Genomic DNA, 25251 nt, shown 5'->3' on the forward strand with positions numbered 1-25251 from the left:
CCAGGTACATGCCCTTGACCGGAATCAAACCTGGGACCCTTCAGTCCGCAGGCCGACGCTCTATCCACTGAGCCAAACCGGTTTCGGCCCCTCTTCCATCATTTGTCAAAGAAAGCATTGCTCCTGAGGAAGAGCCCAGTGATATGAAAGCAAAGAGGAGAAATGCTGAAGGGATGACACCTGATTTCTTACAGCTAATGGTAAAATTCTACATCTTATTTAATTATCTTAGAACACTATCAGTCAGATATGTAAAAAACATACTAAGGCCCAGCCAGCATGGCTCAGTGGTTGAGCATTGACCTATGAACTAGGAAGTCACAGTTAGATTCCCGTCAGGGCACATACTGTGGGTTGCGGGCTCAATCCCCAGGGGGGGCTTGCAGGAGGCAGCCAATGGATGATTCTTTCTCATCATTGATGTTTTTATCTCTCTCTCCCTTCCTCTCTGAAATCAATTAAAATATATATTTTAAAAAAACATACTAAGACAGCACTCATATCTTAGATTCTAAATACTATTCTTCAATTTAAAATCAGGGCAGGTCCCTTGGAGAAGTGGTTGGTTCAAAAAATGGGGCAGGGAGGCAAGATGAATCTGGGACACCTTGTTATCTCAGAAAGTAAGAAAATGTTTTTTTGTATTTTCTTTTTTTAAAAAAAAAAAAAAGAGAGGATGTGCTGAAAGAACACAGGAGCCAACCTGAAGGAACTCCCCTGGTAGCCAAAGGTGGGACAATTTGAGCAACAAAACAAATAATGGTATTATTGGATTCGGACCCACATAACAAATAAAATCCATGTGTCCATACTATAAATAATTAAATAACATGGGGGAGATGAGACAGATCTTCTGTATAAAATTCCAATTAGTGTAGAAGGAAATAGAAAATCACCATTGGCAAAACATCACAGTAATAACTGTCATACTCATGGATACAGAGCACATTTTGACAGTTGCTGGAGGGGAGAGCGGTTGGGGGGCTGGAGGTTAAGAAGCACAAATTGGTGGTCACAAAATAGTCATGGGGATAAGTACAGCATAGGGAATATAGTCAATAATATTGTAATTACTATGTATGGTGCCATATGGGTACTAAATTTATCAAGGTGATTACTTCATAGGTTATAGAAATGTCTAATCACTGGGTTGTACACCTGAAACTAATATAATGTATGTCAACTGTAATTGAAAAATAAATTATTTAAAAAATTAACAACCCCTCTCCCCCAAATAACTGTCATAGACAACATCCACTAAAACCAAGTGGATGAGTGTGAGGAGAAACAATTTGCGTAATCTCAAAGTATCTCCCCCAAGGTATTTATTAACTAACTTTACAATGGAGGAACCTGACAGAAGCCACCTTAACCAAGTGTTCAAGGTCAACATCACCAATAATATATTGACATTAGGAATCTTGTGATATGATGGGCTGAGGACACAACTGCATTTCTGTGACAGTCTTCCAAAAAGCATAACTTCAGTTCAATGAGAAAACGACAAACCCAAATTGAGGAACATTAGACAAAATAACTGATAAATATTCTTCAAAAGTGATAAGGCCTCAAAGACAAAGACTGAGGAACTGCTAGACAGTAGTAGAATTAGGCGTCAGTAAATATATTTTCTGGGTAATATTGTGGAACAGGAAAAGGACATTAGTGGGAAAACTGGTGAAATATGAATAAGGTTTTTGGTTTGTTTTTTTTCACATTAATTTCTTGGCTATCATTGTATTATGGCTATGTAAATGCTAACAGGGGAAGCTAGATGAAGTATATATGAAAATTGTAATATTTTTACAACTTTTCTACAATTGGCTCAAAATAAAAATTAAAAGAATATATAAAACCATGAGTATGAAGTACACCTTCTGTGCACTTTTTTCCATATCCAGTACTAACCTGTGGCCTAGTGCCATATTTTGATTCCAGGACAGAATTTCAATATTGTACAGTTATACTAACAAAATGAAAAAGAAAACAAAAAAACAAAATGTTTGAGGATGAAAACCTATGATCTAATGACTCCTTTTGAAATGGTTGTGGTTGAGACATAATACATTTACTAAAGACTGGCATTAAATAAAACAGCAAAAAGATAACAGAAGCGTAAACTTGTGAGCACAAACTCTGAGTTTTATTTCATTGCAAGTGATGTTACCTATGTACAAATTTTTTTTCTCTTTCAAGTTAACTGCTGAAATTGCCCTTAAAGAGACCACATTATAAAATGTTTAATTACTAATTTATTAAATTTTCCTGTCAATTGAGACATTCTGTATGGAGCCTTTCAAGGAAGTTCTGAGAGTTTATTTACAATCACCGAAAGCAGGTGGTTCTGTAAAACTTACAGGTGATTGTATGCTCCTAAAACTCACAACATACATATTTCAACATTTATACAGAAGCTCATTTTCTTCCAAAGTAATTTTCTCCCGCTTTCTCATAAAAATATAAAAAAGACAACATTCATAGTTTTAAAAACCTATATTGAACCCAAATCAAGGTTTCTTTACAAACATATTTTTCCAAAAAGTTAAAAGACATCACAGAATAATCTGATGTTAAGTACTCTTACCACAGCAGAGTAATTTAAGAAATATTGTGCAGTATTTTTTAACCTTTCATGCTAGATTTCAATTGTGTATGTGCTATGTTAACACATCATATTTATGTAGTACATTGTTGTATATGACCAGTTACCACATAAACTGTCCTACTAAAATCATAAAAATGGTAAAAGGCAATCTTTATGAAAGCTTAAAAAATCTCAATAAAAGGCAACCAACATCGCCCTCATTTTCTGTAAAAATTACCTTTCTTCCTCCTACTTTCTTTCCCCCTTTGAATGGTACCTTTTATAGCATATTAACACACAAAGAAATATATTTATATCATTTTTACTTGTTAGCCTTTTAAATGACTGTTTTCTGATACACTGAATTTACCAAAAGGCACCAAGATTCCTAAGTAGTTTCAACATTTTTGTTCCTTTTTAAGTTTCTCTAGAATGATGCTCCTCAGGTAAGTGTAACGCTAAGAACCAGAAGAAAATAAATGATACAACACAGTAACTTGAAACTTGTACCATCAAAAAGGTAGAAATATATTAATAGGTTCCTTGAACTTTTCCTTTAGGACAGAAGGCAAAATAACTTTCTGAACATAAACACAAACACAGAGCACATTTATCAACAAAGACGCCCTAGCTTATAATAACAATGTATTAAATCTGACGTAATAACACACAGAAATTCACTGCCAGATATTCTGATGCATTATCCTGAAAATATGTCTCATACATAACACTAACATATAACAAAGTATAGCATTATTTTCACAGGGAGAAAAGTTTTAGTTTTGTTTTATTCTAAAGATTTTTTATTGATTTTTTTTTAGAGAAGAAGGCAGAGGGACAGAGAGAGAAACATTGATGTGAGAGTGAATCATTGACAGGCTGTCTCTGCATGTCCTCCACCAGGGAATGAGCATGCAACCCGGGTATGTGCCCTGACTGGAATCAAAGCAGCAATCTTTTGGTGCATGGGATGACACTCAATCAACTGAGCCATGTGGGCCAGGGCAAAAATAAGTTTTACCACAAAAACAGAATTACTGGATTTCAGCTTTTGATTAAGTGTTAGAGATACACTTTAAATATAAAAAAGAAAAACAAGATTCACCCTTAAAATAAGTATATATATATATGTATATATATATATATATATATATATATATATATATATATATATATGTATATATATGTGTGTGTGTGTGTGTGTATATATATATATATATATATATATATATATATATATATTTCATTAATACTTTTTATGCTCTTACAATGTAAAACATTTAGAAACTTCTGAGCTCTCAAAATTTTGGCCAGTTAATCTATTTGGCTTTAACATATTCTAAATTCCCTTTTGAGAATCAGATTAAAGTTTATGGTCCATCAGTCCAATATAGGTAGAGCGACTCTATTTCTTTTGCTTCTTTTTTGGTGGTTCATCTTCGGAGCTGCTATCCGTGCTGCTGCTGCTACTACTGGAAGAGCTGGAATCTGAGTCTGAATCAGAGGATGAGGAAGAGCTTGTGGAGGAGGCTGAAGATGATGAACTGGAGGAGCTTTCATCAGTATCACTGTCCTCAGAGGAGGATGAGGTAGATGTTTCTTCACTCTCTGATGAAGAATCACTGGCTGAACTGTCACTGCTATTGCTACTGGAGCTGGTTATACTCTTAGACCTATTAGACAATCAGTAGTTATATTCATGGGCAGCCAACATTTAATAAAATGTTAATTTCTGTACATGTATATAACTGAAGCTTTGCTAGCATGTTATTCCTACATTTAATGCTTTTGTGATTACCTATTATAACCATACTGCCTTCCCTCCCTTAGCAAGGTCATTTACTTTAGTAATTTAACTCTCTTGGATGGTATAATATACCTAATATATTATGCGCCACAGCAAATAAATAATAGTAGAATAAAGTTGCAGTATAACAAATGGTTTTATTTAAACCTCATGAAGTAGCAAATGTTTCATAATCTCAATTACTTTAGACCAGGTATAGCTGGACAATAATGTCTTACCCGTTTAATAAAATTTCCTATTCTAAGCTAGGAGAAATTATTTACTATTTCCAGGTAGAAGGACTCTGGAAAGTAAGAGAAAAAGGAGACATAAAGGAAATAAATTCCAGATAGGTAAAGAGAGAAACATATCAGAAAATTGCAAACAAGAAACTTCAGATTCAAATCTTTAACTACTATTTTAAAATCATTCTTCCTATCCCTCCAACTAGTATTACATATTAACTATATAATACTCCTGAAGGCACATACCTTTTTTTCTTCGTCTTTCTTTCTACATTAGTTTCTCCAATGCTGATAAACATGGGAAAAAGAAACTCCTATTAATAGAGTGATTATGCACAGCTCAGACCAACCCTTCCCCAAAACTATTCTATATTGGAGAAACACTTTGTCTTTTATAACATGTATTCAGAGTCCAGTATTACTTGTTATAACCAAATGGAAAGTTTCCTGTTGTAGGCTGTATGTGGTACATAGTCAACATAGCCAGCACTGAAGCAAGACAAATTATCTATTAACTTTATCTTAGAAGCCAGTAAGTTGGTAAAGATGACTGAATGTACCAATTTGATTCTTTTTTTTTGTTTTGAACTTAGGTTAATATGGCTAAATCAACTACATCCCAAACAACAATACAAAGTAAATAATAGCATAATTGTAATTTATAATTTGAGTTTCCAGAGTAATATTATAAATGGCCATCCTATATAATAAAAGCCTAATATGCTAAGTGTCCAGTCATCCAGTCAACCAATCAAAATGTAATATGCTAATGATATGCTAAGGCTGCACAACCGCTTGCTATGATGTGCACTGACCAGCAGGGGGAAGACGCTCCGACCTGTAGTCCAACCAGTAGGTTAGCTTGCTGCTGGGGTCCAGCCAATTGGGACTGAGCAAGCGGGCTGGACATGCTCTGGAGCCCTCCCACGGTCTCTCCCCGGCTGGCCAACCTCCTGCGTCCCTCCCTGGCCCCGATTGTGCACCAATGGGGTCCCTTGGCCTGCCTTCGTCCTCTCGCAATTTGGGACCCCTCGGGGGATGTCAGAGAGCTGGTTTCAGCCCGATCCCACAGGCCAGGCCGAGGGACCCACTGGTGCACGAATTTGGGCACCGGGCCTCTAGTTTCACATAAAAAGCAATCTTTAATTTAAAATAACCATTTCTTTTTCTGTATGTCCCCCAAATGTTCAGTTATTTACTGTGACAATTAATACTTCAAGACTGCTTTTCTTCACATCATTTACCAAGAACGAAGTCTGGTGATTTTTGAATGAAATATACAAATGGTTTGCTGCTATATTCCTGCCAAACAACATGCATGCTAAATCAGGTTTTCAAATTCCAGAATTACTTCTATTATTATAGCATTGTCTCGTAAACTTAGTATTTCTATAATCAGAACTTCTCTATATTTCCTAGCTCAGGGGTGGGCAACCCTTGGCACGCATGCCAAACATGGCATGCCAGTAACTTTTGCTGGCACGCGAAACCTTCTCTTATAATCTTCCATTTACAATTTTTTTTCTTAATATCGACTTTTTTATTTTTCAGATAAATTCAGTGCATCTTAGATAAATAAATAATTTTACATAACAAGTTATCTTAAAGACCATAGACATGGATTGACGAGTGAGGGGAAGAGCAATTTCAATAGTGTTGAAAAAAACGAACTATTGAGGACTTGTAATGCCATTCCAGAAAATTTTTTCTGTTTAAAAAACTTTGCAACAGCGTTACTCTCCATGTTTTCATCCACATACGCTTGTGAATCTTTGTTCTCAGTGATGAATTTTGTCAAGTCTTGTAATAGGAGTAGCCTGACTGATGAAAGTAGTAGCTCATGCATATCTCTGAAGGTCACGAAATATAAACCTGATGTAAAATCTCTGTCATCAGTGATGCAGCAGCAAAAGTCCCACTGATAATATCAAACGGAGTCATAAAGTTTTCTGTCGGACTATCAGTGTACCTGTATACATTAAAAAATAAATGTATTTTTCATCATCATATACTGTGTTTTTATTGCTTGAATGAATTTTATTATTTCTTCAAGGTTCTTCACATACATACACCTTAAGAGATATCAAGTAGGTGTAACATGTTCTCAAAAAATTAGGGTTGGCACGCAGAAGAATTTTGAGTCAGAGATTTCGCTGGTTTTGGCAGGCACTCACAAAAAGGTTGCCCACGCCTGTCCTAGGTAATGCTTCTATCCTTATTTCCTGAGTCTTTAAATATAAATATACTAGAGGCCTGGTGCACGAAATTCATGCAAGGGGCTTGGCCCTCACAGCCATGGCGGCTGCCTCAGCCCTCGCAGCCCCGGTTTCGTCTGGAAGGTCATCCAGAAGTACATCCGGAAGGTCATTTAGCTGTCTGGTCTAATTAGCACATTATGCTTTTATTATTATAGATATGTATGTAAAGTTGTTTTACACAATGGAATTACTGAATTGTCATTTTGAGGGTAAATAAGTGGAAGTACATTTATTAAACCACACCACAAGAATCCATGATCACTGAAATTCACACACTTCCATCATGTTATCATTAAACCAAAAATCAGCAGTCTTTATGTAATAGAGCCATATCTAAAATTCATATAGGTCTATGTATTTTTAAGATCAAGATACTTGTGTAATCCAACTAGAAAAACAAAAATAAAAGTAGCCCTAGCTGGTTTGGCTCAATGGATAGAGCATCAGCCTGCGGACTGAAGGGTGTCAGGTTCGATTCTGGCCAAGGGCACATGCCTGGGTTGCGGGCTTGATCCCCAGTAGGGGGCGTGCAGGAGGCAGCCAATCAATGATTCTCTTTCATCATTGATGTTTCTATCTCTCTCTCCCTCTCTCTCTCTCTCTCTCTCTTCTTCTCTAAAATCAATAAAATATATATTTTTTTGAAAAAAGTAAAAGTAAATGTTGGGATGAAGTTATTCATATATTTTATTTTTTAGGACAAAGGTCTCCAAACATATTTTGCTTACATTCCTAATAAAATAATTTTGCAAAATTATGTTTCCTCCTCATAGTTTTTAATTCTAAGTTTCAATATTTGCAAAGGGTGTAATCACTGGCATATTATATATTATTTTAATAAAATTATTAAGTGATTTTGATAATTGTAGCCAATGAAAAATAAATGTCACAATAACTTGATACCTAACACAATTCACTTAAAAAACACATGTACAAGCTTATCTTTAACAGTTGGTACTTTTACATTGTCCTTTTTTTCCTTTTAAACTTGACTATGACAAGGTTCAACCTCAATTCAATTCCTATATTTAATTTGTATGGATTTAACCCTGATAAACCTTGTTAACCTGAATAGGTAGGAAAATGTTTTATTGTAGCAATGTCAGTCAAGCTTGCATGTCTCCCAAGTTATATTCTACAAGTGCAATGATGTATCATTAAAATATACTTATAAATTGAAAATTCAATTAGGTCTTACTTCATTTTTGCTGGGAAAAAAATGTACAGAATAATTTATTCCCAATAATTAGGACCATTCACTTTTTCATTCCAATACCAGCATTTTGAAAGACATTTAGGTTTTTATACATGAGGGCAATACACCAAGGTTAAGATCAGAGAAGGTGAGAGGTATGCTTTTCTTTTGCAAAATTAAGAAGGGTTGTTGAGGAAGGGGAGTGGAAAAGGAGAACCAGGAGACAAGTTCTCATAGATTCATTTTGGAAAAAGTATAATGAATGTTGATAATCTAGAAACTGATTACTTATCTACTCCTGTATAACCCTTGAAGAGCCGCATGACCACAAATTGGAAGGCAGCTTCCTTGAAAGTCCTGATATTTATAACACTATTATAAAGCTAATAGTCCTACAGACGCTGCTTCTAATTTGTAGCACTAAGTTGACCTGACCCCTTCCTAGTTCAGTTTCTCTAAAGCATGTCTACTTACTTATTTCATAGGAATTTAAAAAGCTTTATTCAAAGGGCATAAAAGAGTAAATAAAATTTTTCTAGTTTCCTTCCTACTCAGGTCTTTTTAAAAAGGAACTACAATTATCGATCATTTATATTTTCAAATAATCCAATTATTCCTTTTTTCACATAAATGATAGCATATTATATATACTGCTCTTTACTTAGTCTATATACTTAATATAAGTATCCTGGATACTTATCTTGGATATCTTTTTATAGCAGCTTATATAATCTATCACATAGTATTCTGTTGTCATGTCATAGGTAGAAGCAATAAAGCAAAATGATTAAGAGCATGGATTCTAAAAAGACTGGTTGGTTTAACACTTAACTTTCCTACTTACTAACTGTGTGACAGCACTGAGCAAGTTACTGAACATACTTCAGTTTCTTCATATGTAAAATGGGGATTAATAATAGTAATTACTTACCTTTATGTTATAGATATGATGCTTAAATATGCTAATACTTGTAAAGAGCTTAGTATAGTGCCTGGCACATAATAAGCACTCATTCATATTGTAATCTAAATCTGAATAACGACCATGAGACATTTAGGTCCTTAATAAAGTCTATAAATATAAAAGATTCCTTTGGGAAAAAATATTCCTTTAGATATCACATGTAAACTTACCTTTGTTGTAATAATAATCTGTTTTCTTTTTCTTTTAAAGCTTTCTTTAGTTCTGCTGTTCTTGAAGGCCTATGTAGGTATTTCCTTTTTCCTGTGCATTCGTAAGTCCAATGTCCAAATTCCAAGCATTTCTGACATCTTACATGTTGCTTATTTGCTTCACTACAGAGCAAAAATCAGAATACAGGTCTTAAATTCTGCCCTGAAAAGCATAAACAATATAATGTGTAAAATGGTGTTTTTTAAAAATAGAAACAAACATCATTTTACATTTTAAATTGTTTATGTTAAGTTTAATCACAAGACAGCATAGTAAGTGGTTAAGAGCATGGACCTTGAAGTTAAGACAGAATTTAGCTCAAATCTTCATTCTTCAATTCTACTCTAGCAATGGCAACTAGGTAACTCAGACAACGCTTAGGCTCAGAACTAGAAAAGACAGTGAAAACATTTAAAACAATCTGCTCGAGGCATGAGAGAACTAACAATAAGGTAAAGAATAACCAAGCCAAAATACAGAAGAAGATAGAAATCCGGAGTGGTCAGCCCTGTAGTTTATATCTGCAGTTAGGACTCAGAGGGTCTATCCGTTAAGAACAAACCAACCATATAAAGAGTGCAGCCCGGTTTCTAGACATCTAGGAGATTAAGAAAAATCTCAGTTCCTGAAATTAGATTAAGATGCAGCAAGCAAAGAGAAGCAGATGAAAGAACTGGAAAGGAAGAAATCAAATTATCATTCCTCACTGATGATGTATTATGTACATGGCAAATCCAAAAGATCTATAGATAAAATATTTTTAATAGTTTGAATTCATAAGTGAGTTTAGCAAGGCTTTGTATTGGGGTCAGCAAACTGCCCGTAAAGGGTCAGACAGTAAATATTTTAGACTTTGCAGATCAAGAGGCAAAAGCGAGGATATTATCCCCGGCTAGCATGGCTCAGTGGGCTGAGCTGTCCCATGCTCCAAGAGGTTGCTGGCTCAATTCCCAGTCAGGGTATATGCTTGGGTGGCAGGCTCAATCCTCAATAGGAGGCATGCAGGAAGCAGCCGATGGAGGTTTCTCTATCATAGATGTTTCTATCTTCTACCCTCCCCTTCTCCCACTCTCAAAACAGGGGTCCTCAAACTACGGCCCGCGGGCCACATGTGGCCCGCCGAAAACATTTAACTGGCCCGCCGGGTGTTTTTGCCACCACTGTGTGCATAGGAATTTGTTCATAGTTTTTTTTTAAACTATAGTCCGGCCCTCCAACGGTCTGAGGGACAGTGAACTGGCCCCTGTTTAAAAAGTTTGAGGACCCCTGCTCTTAAAAAAAATAAATAAAAACATATTTAAGGAAAAAAAGTGAGGATATTATGTAGATACTTATATAACAAAAGAAAATTTTTTTTTTCTGGAAATATTTTGTTAATAAAAATATTTCATATAAAAGAGGTTTACTAATGAGAAGAATGGAATTCTTTTTTGGAGGATAATGTTTCACTCAATTGAGATTAAAAGTTAGTATTTCCCACCATCAAATTGATCATATATATTAGTAACATTCTTCATACCCTGGCTAGGTAGCTCAGTTGGTTGGAGTGGCATCCTGATACACCAAGGTTGCAAGTCTGATCCCTCATCAGTGCACATACAACAATTAACCAATGAATGCATGAATGGGTAGAACAATGGATCAATCTTTCTTTCTTTCTTTCTTTCTTCTTACTTTCTTTCTTTCTTTCTCTCTCTCTCTCTCTCTCTCTCAAATAAATAAATAATTTTAAAAACCACATTCTTAGTTTGCAAGACTACAAGAATAGGCAGCAGGTGGGATTCAGTTTGCCAAACTGTATTAGATAAGGTAACACGTAAACATGAATTGTGCCTATATAATAAAAACAGTTAAAAATTTACTTAAATATGTTTTTATTGATTTCAGAGAGAGGAAGGGAGAAGGATAGAGATAGAAACATCAATGATGAGAGAGAATCATCAAATGGCTGCTTTCTGCATGCTCCCTACTTGGGATCGAGCCTGCAACCTGGGCATGTGCCCCAATCAGGAATTGAGCTGTGACCTTCTGGTTCATGGGTCGACACTCAACCACTGAGCCACACCGGCCAGGCAAAAAATTAAATTTTAAAAGGTGACATTTATAATATCCTGAAAAATACCCAATACCTACAAATAAATAAAAGAAAATATGTGTAAGACTTTTGTACAGAAAACAAAGATTACGGAGAGGAACTAGAGTCTAGTTACTAGACATTTAGATAAATAGCTAATAGTTAATAGAGGGATATACCATGTTCATAGAATGGAAGACCCAATATTATACAAACGTCCCTTCTCTCCAAATTGACCTATAGATTTAAAGTAATGCCAATTGGTAAAGACCTATAAGAGAAATATCTGAAAGTCTGCCAAAATGAGCTGAGACTAGTAAAAAATATCAAGAACATAAAAAATTATTTTGTGTCTTAGTTATATTTAAATCATAAAGAATAAAAAAAGAGATAGGTTCACTATTTGGTGTGCTAGGTAAATAGGCCACCAATATTACATTATGGACTTAGAGATCAAGCAGGACTATTTTATTTTGCTTCAGTCTGAACTCATGTATTATTATCCTCCTATATAATAAAAGCCTAATATGCAAATTGTCCCCTCGACCGGGAGTTTGATTGCTTGCTATGACGTGGGCTGACCACCAGGGGATGGCACAGAACATGGTGGGCAGCAGCAATGTGGCACTGGCAGTGGGCAGCAGTGCAGGCCCTGATGAGAGTGGGACCTCGGCGGGAAGGTGGAGCAGGTGAGCAGGTGGTGGCAGGCCAAGTTGGGTGCGAGTGGGGCCAAGCCAAGGTGGGGACCAGTAGCAGCGGCGGGGGGTGGGGTTGCCGCCCGGCCCCCAGGTGCTGAGGGAGCCGGGTGGGGGCCCCATGACTCAGATGGAAGGGGGAGGGGCGGGGGCCTTGAGGCCCAGGTACTGCCCAGGGACTAGAGGTCAGGTGGGACCTGCCCTTCCACACCAGACGCTCACGCTTCAATCACTGGCCAGGCCTAGGGACCACACCCATGCACAAATTTCATGCACTGGGCCTCTAGTACACAGAATAAAAAGAGTAAAACTGAAGTCCAAGATATTTGAGGAGTATGTAACAGAGCCCTAATCTATTTCGAATGTGTTTAAGTTATATGACCAGGTGAATGCTCCTGGACAAATCAGAGATTTTCCCAGGTGAGACTATTGGACTGCTACTGGTAATCTGAGGAACTCTGGAATATAGAAGTGGTGCTGAAAGACTGGAAGCAGGCAAATTCTGTTTTGATTTTAGAAGTGGAGAGAAGGGTAGATTCCCCAAACCAGATCATTGATTTGTAGAGATCCACTCAATTGTACTCGGAAGATTATGAGGTCTAAGTCAATCAGAGCTTCATAATCCCATATACTTGGCTCAGGGTTGGGCATGTAACCCAATCTAGACCAATGAGATGCCATCAACTTGAAGCTGAGAGGATATAAATGACCCTAGATACTGCAGCCATCTTTACACCAAAGGACTGGACCCAACACCCAAAAGAACAAGCCTGAGAGAGAGTGGACCCTGGTGACATCATTTAGTATGCTTTTTAAGTATTATTAGCACTTCATTCTTGATCTCAGAACTGTGTGACTTTAAAGTCTCCTTCCTTCATCAAGCATACTATGTACTCTGACTCTCTCAGTCTTTATCCTTATGCTCAAGGAACTCTTCTTAACTGGCAGGACAGACAGAATCTGATGGAGGGGAGAGGAAACTGGACAGGGATCTTAGAATAAAAAATATCAATATTAAAAGAAATACAGCTCTGGTCAGTGTGGCTCAGTTGGTTGGAACCTCATCCCATGCACCAAAAGGTCATGTGTTTCATTCCTGATCATAGCACATGCCTAGGTTTTACTAATAGGTTGGAACAGGGTCTGGGACTTACTGGAGGCAACCAAGCCATGTAATCTCTTACATCGATGTTTCTCTCTCACTCTTCCTCCCTATCTAAAATCAAGAAGAAGAAAAGAAATATAAACATATACAATATATGCCAGCAGAATGTAAGTGATATATATATTTTTTAAATATATTTTATTGTGGGTTGCGGGCACATCCCCAGTAGGAGATGTGCAGGAGGCAGCTGATCGATGTTTCTCTCTCATCAATGTTTCTAACTCTCTAACCCTCTACCTTCCTCTCTGTAAAAAAATCAATAAAATATATATTTAAAAAAAAAAGAATATGGAAGAAAAATAAATAAATAAATATATTGTATTATTTACAGAGAGGAAGGGAGAGGGATAGAGAGCTAGGAACATCGATCAGCTGCCTCCTGCACACTCCTTACTGGCGATGTGCCTGCAACCAAGGTACACGCCCTTGACCGGAATTGAACCTGGGACCCTTGAGTCCGCAGGCCGAGGCTCTATCCACTGAGCCAAACCAGCCAGGGCAGTGATATATTATTGACGTGCAAATGGTGATGGCATGAAATGCTGCGAATGAAAAAGAGGCAAACGTTTGGGTGAGCAGGTTGGCAGAAGCAAAAAAGGGCTACCTGGGAGATTCCTGCACTGCCTACAAGCAAACCTCTTGTGCCACTCTCCCCCTCTCATTTGCCACCACGGCCATCTCTCGGTTCTAAAAAACGAACTTCTTGCTTATCTCAAAGCAATTATGCTACCGTCTGGATGCTCCTTCCCCAGATCCTCTCACGACTGGCTCCTTTCTCACTTTGAATCTGATCACGCGTCACCTCTTCAGAAGCACCTGTCCTGTTCAACCAACCTAACCCGGCCCTTTGCCTCTCCCACCACCTGTTGCTGGCTTCCAAGTTCTTATCACCACCCGTATTTACCTGAAATGTTTAGTTTATCGACCCTTCCCACCACTAGCATGGACGCTCCCTGAAGGCGGAGTTTGTCTTGAACCCCTCTTTTGCTGTCTACCCAAATTCTGACACAGAGCGACAGGAAATGAATAAATTAATACTTGCTGAACAGAATGAATGGCAGAAAGTGAGAGAGCCTGGGAGGAAAGCCGGCGTTGCCGTCAGACTGTTCCTAGGGAAGGCGATAGGAAAGGGGCAGGAAAAGCCAGCGAGGCTAGAGGCCGCGGAGAGGAAGCTGAAGGTTTCCGTCGGCGGGAAGAGGGAGGCGGGATCAGGCCTTCAGCGTCCCCCGGCCACGCGAGGGGCAGGCGGCCGGGTGGGCAAAGGGGCACAGCCCCTTCGTGCCCAACTCCTGTGCGTCCCCTTCCGGGAAACCAAACTCCAGGCTCTCTTCGGACTAACCCTCCCCCACCCCCGGGTCCCGCCACGGGGACCCTACGCAGCCGGCTCCTGCGATACCGCTAGCCCACGGACAAAAACTTTATGCCCGGCCCGTGCAGCGAGGAGGCTCCGTGTGAGAAAAACATCCACCCTCTGCCGATCCGTCTGAGGACCCGAGACCGGCCGCGCATCCGGACGCCGCTCAACCGCCGGCTGACGCGCTTCTCCCCGCCCCCAGCCCGCCCCGCACCCAACAAGGGCCCTCACTTACGCTTGTCTCCGGGCTATGAGTCGATGCATGGGAGTCGCCATCTTAGCGCGGCTGAGGTATGCCGCGCTGAATTTTGGGAAACTCCTCGGAAGGGGCGGAGCTTCGAACGCAGAGGACGCGGGCGTGGGCGGAGCTAGCCCCGCCTCCGTGGCTTCTGGGCGGGGCGTGGAGCTGGGTCAGAGGTGTGGGCGTCTGGTTCGCCGAGGAGGGGTGAGGTCGGGGGTCTGGTCTGAACGGGGTTTGGAAGGGTCGGTGCTCGTCCTGTTGACCCTGGAACGACACGGATTCGAACGGTGCGGGTCCGCTTATACACGGGTTTCCCCCCGCCCCGCCCCCCCCCCCCCCCCCCAATAAATACAGTTGTTCCTGCCCATCCACAGGCTTCGCATCCGCGAATTCAACCCATCTGGGGTGGAGACCATCAATTGAAAGACTGACTTTAGCAAACCACGAAGTGAAAATGTATGTTTATTTCTATTTTTATGTATTTCATAGGGACCAAATGACACTATGTAAGTAAAGCTTCTTTGTCAGTGGGTAAAAGATGCTACAAATAATTATTTTAGGCTATTTTAGCATTTAGTGTCAGATTATAGAAATTTTATGACCTTAAATCTATTTTCTTTGAAACATATAACTTTGAAATATATATAAGTTTATGAGTCCCCATTCACTTTTTAAAAAATAAATTTTTATTAATTTCGGAGAGGAAGAGGGAGACAGAAACATCAATGATGAGAGAGAATCTCCCATCGGCTGCCTCCTGCACAACCCCCACTGGGGATCAAGCCCACAACCCCGGGCACGTGCCCCCCGACAGGAATCGAACCCAGGACCACTCAGTCCGCAGGCCAACACTCCATCCACTCAGCCAAACCAGCCAGGGCCCCATTCACTTTTGAAATTAATAATTATCCAACACCTAAAATGTTTTAGAAACTGAGGATAAAGCACTGAATGAATAAAGTTCTTGTACACATGGAGCTTTCTTCAGATAATAAAAAGAGATAATGTCCAACAAACATAAATACTCTAAAGAAAAATAATTGAGTGGCCATAGTCAGGTAGCTCAGTTGGTTAGAGCATTGTCCCATAGCCAAGGTTGGGGTTCCTCCAGGTCAAGGCACATACAAGAGTCAGCCAACGTATGCATAAATAAAGTGGAACAATAAATGTTTCTCTCTTCCTCTTCCCCCATTCTTCTCTCCCTCTCTAATATCATTAAATAAATTTTTTTAAAAATAAAAAGTGATTTAGTATTGGTTGAGATCCACCCAGAAGGTGATGTCATGTGACCTTTGAGCACACTTTATTCTCAAAACAGTGGGATCTTACTATCTGTTCTGTACTTCAGCTTGCTTTGCTTACTCCTCAGTGTATGCAGGAACTTCTTTTTCCATATCAGCACATACAGAGCTAATTCATTATTTTCATATATTATACTATATGGATTACATGGTTATTCCACAATTTATCCAACCAGTACCCTATTGTTGAACAATTAGATGATTTACCACAAAGATGGAATGATCAGATTTTTAAAAAATATTTTTTCATTGATTTCAGAGAGGAAGGGAGAGAGAGAGATAGAAACATCAATGATGATAGAGAATCACTGATCAGCTGCCTCATGCACACCCCACACTGGGGATAGAGCCTGCAACCCAGGCTTATGCCAATGAATCAAGCCTGTGACCTCTTCGGTCATAGGTCGACGCTCAACCACTGAGCGACACCAGCCGGGTGGAATAAACAGATTTTTAAGCATTCAATGTGTCTCTGTAAGATGACTTTCTAGAAGAGGAATTGCTGGGTGAAAGAATATGAGCACTTTTAATTTTGATAGGTATCATCTATTGGCTTTTAAACAGGTTGTACCCAACACTGCTTCCTCACTAGACCTGAAAATGGTCAAACTTTAACTCTTGCCTATCTAATAAGCCAATATGATATATTATTGATAAGGTTAAGTACCTTTCATATGATCATTGAAAACTATCTTTCATGAATTGTCTGTTCAAATTATTTGCCTATTTTTCTATTGGATTTTTATATTTTTAATATTGACTTATAGAAACTTTTAATATTTTACATATAAACTTTTTGCTTTATATTTTACAAATATTTTCTAGCCCTGACCTGTTTATGAGCACCTGTGCTTAGGAAGCTGAGCACAGATCAGGGTCCACTTTCTGGGCTGGCAAACTGCATTTAACTTTGCACTGGGTCATATATGTTACGTAGGTGGTTTTGCACCAGAAATAAAGAAGACTTGGTTTTGGTTTTGGTTTTTTGTTCTTTCTTTCTTTCCTTTTCTTTCTTTCTTTCTTTCTTTCTTTCTTTCTTTCTTTCTTTCTTTCTTTCTTTCTTTCTTTCTTTTTTTGAGAGAGAGCAAGAGAGGAGAAAAGAGAGGAGAGGGAGAGGGAGAAGGAGAGAGAGAGAGAGAGAGAGAGAGAGAGAGAGAGAGAGAGAGAGATATCAATGATTAGCTGCTTTCTGCACACCCCTTACTGGGGATTGAGCCTGAAACCTGGGCATGTGCCCTGACCAGAATCTAACCTAATTGAACTGAACTGGAAATCTTTCAGTGTATGAGCCATACAGGCCAGGGCTACTTGACTTTTTAAGGAGATGTGCCCATCCCTCTAGTCACAGGGAAACTAACACCTTTTTTTAGGTGCTAATGACAGCTGTAAGGATCTTGGGATCTCCAGATTAGCAGCCCACCAGATTGAGGAAGATTAGAGGAATAGCTCAAGAAATAAATGGTGAGCAGAAAAAACAAAAGATGTACGTTATGTCCTATAACAGGACCATTCAATAAGATCTTTCCATATAAACTTGTCACATCTAGATAGAATGGGAAAGGTAACAGTGTTTTTGCAAAGACCTACAAGTGGCCAAACATTAGAAAGGCCTTACAGCAAATGCAAAGCAAATCAACTGAAATGAAAATCCCCCTCTCAGCTCTCTTTCTCCCTTTTCTAGCGAGGATGAGACACTTCTGTGCTCTAGATACAAACAGTTTAATTACCAAGTCAGATATGATTGTTTTATTAAAGTTCATGTGAAATTTGGAATGATGCTCTAGTATTTCTTCCAGATAAGTCCTCATTCATCAAAATTCTCTGGCTGCCCACCCCCTCCACTGTACCTTCTACCTTCTCTATCTCTGTTCCTGCCCGAGGTCATACTTGGATATGAAACTGCATCCCCCTTGCAAGTCCCACCAGAAATCCCATCACACTAAGCATCTCATGATTTTATTGAAGATTGATAGGGGGTAGTAGAAGGTGGCCACATTGTAAATGACATGACCTATGTCTCTCTCCTGGTGATCAATGACCTCCCTTACTTCCTCTTAAAGGATCAAGACTCCTCTGCTCCTTCCCAAACCTCCCAGTCCTTAATCATAACCTTGTGAAACTCTCTGGAAAGTGAGGTATGGTAAATCCCCCCCCCCCACCCCAAGTATAATGTATATTTCAAAGCTCGCCCAAGCCTATCTGGATTCCTCAACTCTAGTATTCCGGGGCATAACATTTTCTGTCACTACGTCAACACTGTTAAGACAACTTTTGAGATGTTTTCAGCTCATAATGACAGTCCTCTGATACTGGGTGTTAGTGACCCTGTATTCCCAGCTATGCTGGACCAGTCAGGATCTCTTACCTGGGAATTTTGTATTTTTATTTTATTTTATTTTATTTTTTTCTATCACCATTTATCACCTCTATGCCCTCTTCTACCTCCCCTCCTGGGGAATTTTAGATTTGAACTAAAGGTCTTCAGTTTTTATCCCTTTGTGGGGTTGGGCTTGAAGCACGTTCATTCTGAGCTGAGGGGCAGCCAGTCTATGGAGAGAGAAATCTGTTCCTCAGAGAAAGAAGTATATTAAGAAACTTTTAGCCCTGGCTGGTTTGGCTCCGTGGATGGAGCATCAGCCTGCAGAATGAAGGATCCGGAGTTTGATTCCGGTCAGGGGCACATGCCTGGGATGCCTGGGTTGCAGGCTTGATCTCTAGTAGGGTGCGTGCAGGAGGCAGCTGATCCATGATTCTCTCTCATCATTGATGTTTCTCTCTGAAATCAATAAAAATATATTAAAATAAAAGAACTTTTAGCTGGAGGTAATAGAATCCTTGACTCAAGGGGTTTCATGCTTTCGTGAGTGTGTCTGTAATGCTGTCTCTGTTGGTTATTCTTGTTTCTCTAGCCTATGCTGATGGGCCTCTGTGTTAATGCCCAGTGTATGACAGGTGTCCAGTATAGGTGTCCTTAGAGGGCCAGTCTGGGCCTCCTATTCCACAGTTCCCTGATAAGGAAGACCCCAGCTCTAGCTTGACCATTTCTTCTCAATTGCTGCCTCTTGTTACGAGGGTCACCTCTCCCAGCAGCAGCCTTGTTGGGTAGGGACTGGGGACAGTCCACGTTCAGGCACCTATTCCAATGTGGAGTGGATCCAGGGAGAACATATTCCCTGTCACACCAGACTACTTTCCTCTCTTGGCCTTTTCTTAGAGCCAGCTCGCTCTAGTTCTCTTCTCCTTTGTCCATATTTGTCCCTTTTTTGTCAAAGGGGGAAATTGGCAAGCACACTGCCTCAGCAGATGGTCAAGGAAAATGCAGGATGCAGGTCTCCCTTTCCTGCATGCATCTCTCTCCAGGTTTTACAAGCACCTCCCTTCTCCAGAGTCTTCCCTGGAGGGACAGCAACTTCCACCCATACCTTACTGGGAGGAAGAAATCGTTTTTCACCATGAAGTCTGCACACCCCACAAAGCAAATCACCGGCTCCCTTTTCACTCCTCATTTCTACAGAGACTAGAGCAGTGGTTCTCAACCTTGGCTGCACATTAGAGTCACCTGGGAATCTTTTTAAAATCCTGATTTCTGGGCCTCATCCTCCAGAAAGTCTGTTTCTTTGTTATGAGGTGGGGCCACAACATTAGTAACAAAGAAACAGAATTTCTGGAGGATGAGGCCCAGAAATCAGGATTTTAAAAAGATTCCCAGGTGATTGTAATGTGCAGTCAAGGTTGAGAACCACTAGACTAGAGGGTGGCTGAAGTGGGAAGGAGGCTGGAAACCCTAGGGCCTAGGCCAGTGGTCGGCAAACTCATTAGTCAACAGAGCCAAATATCAACAGAACGACGATTGAAATTTCTTTTGAGAGCCAAATTTTTTAAACTTAAACTATATAGGTAGGTACATTGTTATTAACTTAATTAGGGTACTCCTAAGGCTTAGGAAGAACCACACTCAAGGGGCCAAAGAGCTGCATTTGGTTCGAGAGCCACAGTTTGCCGACCACGGGCCCAGGCTATTTCTACCTACTCTCTTGGGGGAATTGCCTAGCTCCAATTACTGCCAATTTTCTTAAGGGTGTGGGTTAGTTAGCACTTTTTTGTTCTTACCTGTGGGTTCTAATCACTAATCATGGGACAACTGGGAAAAATCTCATGCAATATCCTGTTTGAGCAACAACAATAACAACCATCTCTAATATTTCTTAAGCAATTGCTATGAATCAGACAATGTACACTTTATGTTAACTCTTATTTAATTGAATTAGGTCCTATATAGCCCCCATTTTCAGGTGAGGAAACTGAGGCTTATAGACTATTAAGCCACATGCCTAGTCATTCAGGCAATGAATGGTGGAACTGGTATTAAAGCCCAGCTAGGCTTTAGTGCTGCAGAGCCGTAGGCTGTCTACTATACTCCCTCCCCTGTATACACAGGGGAAGCATGCTTGCCCATTGTTTTTTTCAAGGATATCTATATAAATAAAAGCCTAAGTGACCGTTACAACCAGTTGACCGGACAACCGGCCAATAGCTGTGACATGCACTGACCACCAGGGGGCAGATGCTCAATGCAGGAGCTGCCCCCTGGTGGTCAGTGCACTCCCACAGCTGACCTCCCATGTCCGGCCAACCTCCTGTGGTCCCTTCCCCTGGCCCCGATTGGGACTGGGGGAGACACCCCAATTGGCCCCGATTGCTGGCCAGGCCAAGGGACCCCACCCATGCAGGAATTTTGTGCACTGGGCCTCTAGTTAAGTATATTCACAATATTGTGCAACTATCATCATTATTCATTTCCATAACTTTTTAAAAAATATATTTTTATTTCAGAGAGGAAGGGAGAGGGAGAGAGATGGAAACATCAATAATGAGAAAGAATCATTGATCAGCTGCCTCTTGCATACCCCTTACTGGGGATCGAGCCCATAACCTGGGCATGTGTCCTTGACTGGAATTGAACCTGGGACCCATCAGTCCACAGGCTGGTGTTCTAGCCCTGAGCCAAACCAGCTAGGGCTATCTCTATAACTTTTTCATCATTCCATGTTCTATGAATTTGCTTATTTTAGATATCTCATATATATGAAATCATACAATAGTTGTCTTTTTGTGTCTGACTTATTGTACTTAGATAATGTTTTCAAGGCTTATTCATATTGTAGCATATATTAGATTAGCGCCATCCTTTTTACAGCTGAATAATATTCCATTGTATTTATGTAACACATTTTGCTTATCTACTCATCTGTCGATGGGCACTTGATTTGTTTCCACCTTTTGGCTATTGGGAATAATGCTGCTAATGAACATTGGTGTACAAGTATCTGAGTCTTTGCTTTCAATTTCTTTAGATATATAACTAGAAGTGGAATTTATGGGTCAAATGATAATTCTTTTTTTAAAAATATATATTTTATTGATTTCTTACAGAGAGGAAGGGAGAGGGATAGAGAGTTAGAAACATTGATGAGAGAGAAACATCGATCAGCTGCCTCCTGCACACTCCCTACTGGGTATGTGCCTGCAACCAAGGTACATGCCCTTGACCAGAATCGAACCTGGGACCCTTGAGTCCGCAAGCGGACACTCTACCCATTGAGCCAAACCAGTTAGGGTGATAATTCTATGTTTATCTTTTTTTTAGGACAAACTTTTATTTTTAAAAAGTAAAATCAGCTCTGGCTGGGTAGCTCAGTTGGTTAGAGCATTGTCTTGATACACCAAGGTTGTGGGTTTGATTCCCAGTTAGGGAACATACAAGAATCAACCAATTAATGCATAAATAAGTGAAACAACAAATTAATGTTTATTTCTCTTTCTTCTTTCCTTTCTCTCTCTAAAATCAATAAATTAAAAAAATGTGCCGAAACCGGTTTGGCTCAGCGGATAGAGCGTTGGCCTGCGGACTGAAAGGTCCCAGGTTCGATTCCGGTCAAGGGCATGTACCTCGGTTGCGGGCACATCCCCAGTGGGAGATGTGCAGGAGGCAGCTGATCGATGTTTCTCTCTCATCGATGTTTCTAACTCTCTGTCTCTCTCCCTTCCTCTCTGTGAAAAATCAATAAAATATATTTAAAAAAAAAAATAAAAAAAATAAATTAAAAAAATGTAAAAGCAAAACAAAAAAATGTTAAAAAGCATACAAATGTGTACAATGAAGACATGCCAGTGGTTTATTTAACTCATTAATAGGGGACTGGCAGGATAGTAAAGCTGATTCAATGCAGAATTCAAGAGACTGAAGTGAAAGAAAGAATGCAGAAATTAGATTGTTAGAGTAATACAAAACTTTTATTGTTCTACAGTGCAATAAAAGCATAATCTTTGGGCATATCTTTTCTGATCTTTGGACAAAAATCATTTGCAATTTATCAATCTTTTTTTTTTCTTTAGTTTATTGAAAAATGCAGTACAAGAAGCAAGACCAAACACTTGTCTAAACACTACAGCCACTTCTCTTACTACAAAAGGCCAAAACAGCAGACTTAATTATTGCCTATTTAACCTAAGGATTTTGCCAATTTGATTCTGCTGCCATAGTTCCTATTTTGTCAAATGTAAACAACTACTTGATATAGCAATTTATCAATCTTTTATAAGTTAATATCTAATTTTATAGAGTTTGGGCCATTTTCTATTGTTTTATTATGATATTGAAAGAATAAGCAGTAATATTTTTGCCTTATCTCCCTATTTTGGATAGTTTTTATTAACTTTATATTTATTGTCGTTTATTTTGTTTGTGGTTGTTTTGCATTCATTTTTCTATCTTTTGCTTTTACAGATTTTGTCTTTTGGTGTTATATGTAAAAAGTTCACTATGTTTGCGTGTTTATATAAATATATATGAATATGTATTTATTCACCGTTATTTTCTGGTAATTACATGGCTTTATTTATTTATTTTTTTCAGAACTCCAAGTTTTAATCCCATCTTATCCAAAAAAGCAGCAAGACATTCAAAACAGCATGTTTCTGAACCAAATTAATGGCAGAAGAACGGAATAATCTATTTTTTTTTTAAATTATATTTTATTGATTTTTTACAGAGAGGAAAGGAGAGAGATAGAGAGTTAGAAACATCGATGAGAGAGAAACATCGATCAGCTGCCTCCTGCACATCTCCCACTGGGGATATGCCCGCAACCCAGGTACATGCCCCTGACCGGAATCGAACCTGGGACCTTTCAGTCCGCAGGCCGACGCTCTATCCGCTGAGCCAAACCGGTTTCGGCGGAATAATCTATTTTTAAATTCTAATCAGAAAACTTGTTTGATCACTTGAAATATCTACACTAATAAAAGAGAAAAATGGTAATTGGCGTACGGCGATACCATTTTCATTGGCTAATCAGGGCTATATGCAAATTAACTGCCAACTAAGATTGGCAGTTAACTGCCAACAAGATGGCGGTTAATTTGTATATGTAGGCACAATGCAGGGAGGCGAAAGGGAAAGCAGGAAGAAGCCCCCTGCCACTGACAGTGATCAGAAACCCAGGGGGGAGCTAAGAGCTGGGGGGCAGGGCAAAGGCGGGGCCACCTTTGCCCTGCCCCCCAGCCATGATCGGAGAATCAGGCGCCTTTGCCGCCCTGGCCAGTGATAGCAGGGAGTAGGGGTGGAGCCAGCGATGGGAGCTGGGCACGGTCGAAGCTGGCAGTCCCAGGAGCTAGGGGTCCCTTGCCTGGGCCTAAAGCGAAGCCCACGATCGCGGCGCCCCCTGCTGCCTGGGCCGGACACCTAGGCCAGAGGTGTCAGGCCTGGGCAGCGGCAGAGCCTGCAACTGCGGAGAGCTGGGGGTCCCCTGCCCAGGCCTGACACCTCTGCCGGAGGCCTCAGGCCTGGTCAAGGGGCCGATCCGGTGATTGGTGATCAGAGGGTGATGAGGGTCAACTCCTCTGGCCGAGGCATCAGGCCTGGGTGGGGGGCGGAGCCGGGGATTGGGGGGATATGATGGTCCCCTTGCCCAGGCCTGAAGCCTGGGTCAGAGGCGTCAGGCTTGGGCGGGGGGTGGAGCAAGCGATCAGAGGGAGACGGGGGTCCCCTGCCCAGGCATGATTCCTGGCCAGAGGCCTCAGGCCTGGGCAGGGGCCAGAGCCAGTGATCGGGGGGAGATGGGAGTCCCCTGTCCAAGCCTGACACCTCTGGCGGAGGCGTCAGGCCTGGGCAAGGGGCCGATCAGGCGATCGGAGGGTGATGGGGGTCAACGCCTGAGGGCTCCCAGTATGTGAGAGGGGGCAGGCTGGGCTGAGGGACACTCTCCCCCCACCCCCCCAACACCCAGTGCACAAATTTCGTGCACCGGGCCCCTAGTATTTAGTAATAAAGACACTCAACATTCTGCTTTTACTTTTATTAATTTTACTCTGAATTTACTCCCAGGCCATGAATTTTTGTTTCTTCAGTTTCTTCTGTGCAACCTCCTCTACTGGTTTGGGAACAATCAGCTCCTTTTCAGTGAGGATCATCTCAGTGTGGCAGGGAGAGCTCACGTATGGGTTAATCTGCCCATGAGCTCTGTAGGTTCTTTGCCACATCTTGGGAGCTTTGTTTACCTGATTGTGCTCATTGACCAGAGAGTCTACATCTAAACCCTAAGTTCAGCATTGCTCTCAGCATTTTTAAGCACGTGCAGCAAACATTTGGAACTCTTTTTGGGCCACCCAGCCTGTGTCCAGCCCCGCTGTTAGGCCTGGGCACACCTACCAACTCCACCATTGTAATGACGGAATGGCACAGATTGCTTCTTTAAAGTGACATCCTTCAGATACTTGGTGGCTTTTTGAATATGCATACCCTTGATGGCCTGGGCAGTTTCACGAGTGTTCTTAAAGTGAACATGGAGATTTAAGCCTCTTGATTTGCATGATTTCGTGGGGTTTTCTGGGTCTAGTGAATAGCAAACCATTTTCAGAGGTCACCTATGGCTGCTTTGGGGGAAGAACATAGCTTTATTTTTGAAATTTAATTTGTAAACTTTTAAGTGTTTGATTTATTAGGAATATATTCTTGAATATGGTTTGAGGTAGGGACCTAAAATTTTTTCCGAAATGGTTAGCTAATGTCCCAACATCACCCCTTCCACCACTAGTTTTAAAAATGCCATGTATCATATGCTAAATTCTCATACTTGAGTTTGTTTCTGGACTTTTATTTCTGTTCGTCTTTGTCCTTT

General features: G+C 40.2%; 1 protein-coding gene and 1 pseudogene across 2 annotated transcripts; both read right to left on the reverse strand.

Moving 5' to 3' along the window:
* Positions 1 to 3898: 3898 nt before the first annotated feature.
* Positions 3899 to 14835, reverse strand: ZCCHC10 (zinc finger CCHC-type containing 10). The gene is made up of 4 exons (XM_081092034.1): positions 14766 to 14835; positions 9203 to 9364; positions 4862 to 4903; positions 3899 to 4257 (listed from the first exon to the last, which is right to left on the reverse strand). Exons 1-4 carry the CDS (start codon positions 14804 to 14806, stop codon positions 3990 to 3992), a joined length of 513 nt encoding a protein of 170 aa, XP_080948160.1. The 5' UTR covers positions 14807 to 14835; the 3' UTR covers positions 3899 to 3989.
* Positions 14836 to 24448: 9613 nt separating this feature from the next.
* On the reverse strand, positions 24449 to 24984 carry LOC308519931 (large ribosomal subunit protein uL22-like; annotated as a pseudogene). Its single transcript has one exon. The product of its transcript is annotated as a large ribosomal subunit protein uL22-like (transcript).
* Between the last annotated feature and the right edge of the window lie 267 nt (positions 24985 to 25251).

The sequence above is a fragment of the Myotis nattereri genome (genome assembly GCF_964212035.1).
Source record: "Myotis nattereri genome assembly, chromosome: 5".
Classification (NCBI taxonomy): Eukaryota; Metazoa; Chordata; class Mammalia; order Chiroptera; family Vespertilionidae; genus Myotis; species Myotis nattereri.

What these genes read in the sequence shown, in the direction of transcription:
- ZCCHC10 (XM_081092034.1), bottom strand. Translation starts at nt 14,806, where the DNA reads ATGGCGACTCCCATGCATCGACTCATAGCCCGGAGACAAGC. An exon ending in CTCATAGCCCGGAGACAAGC is followed by an intron (nt 9,365 to 14,765) that starts GTAAGTGAGGGC and finishes TTTGCTCTGTAG; the next exon opens with TGAAGCAAATAAGCAACATG. An exon ending in AGATTATTATTACAACAAAG is followed by an intron (nt 4,904 to 9,202) that starts GTAAGTTTACAT and finishes CATGTTTATCAG; the next exon opens with CATTGGAGAAACTAATGTAG.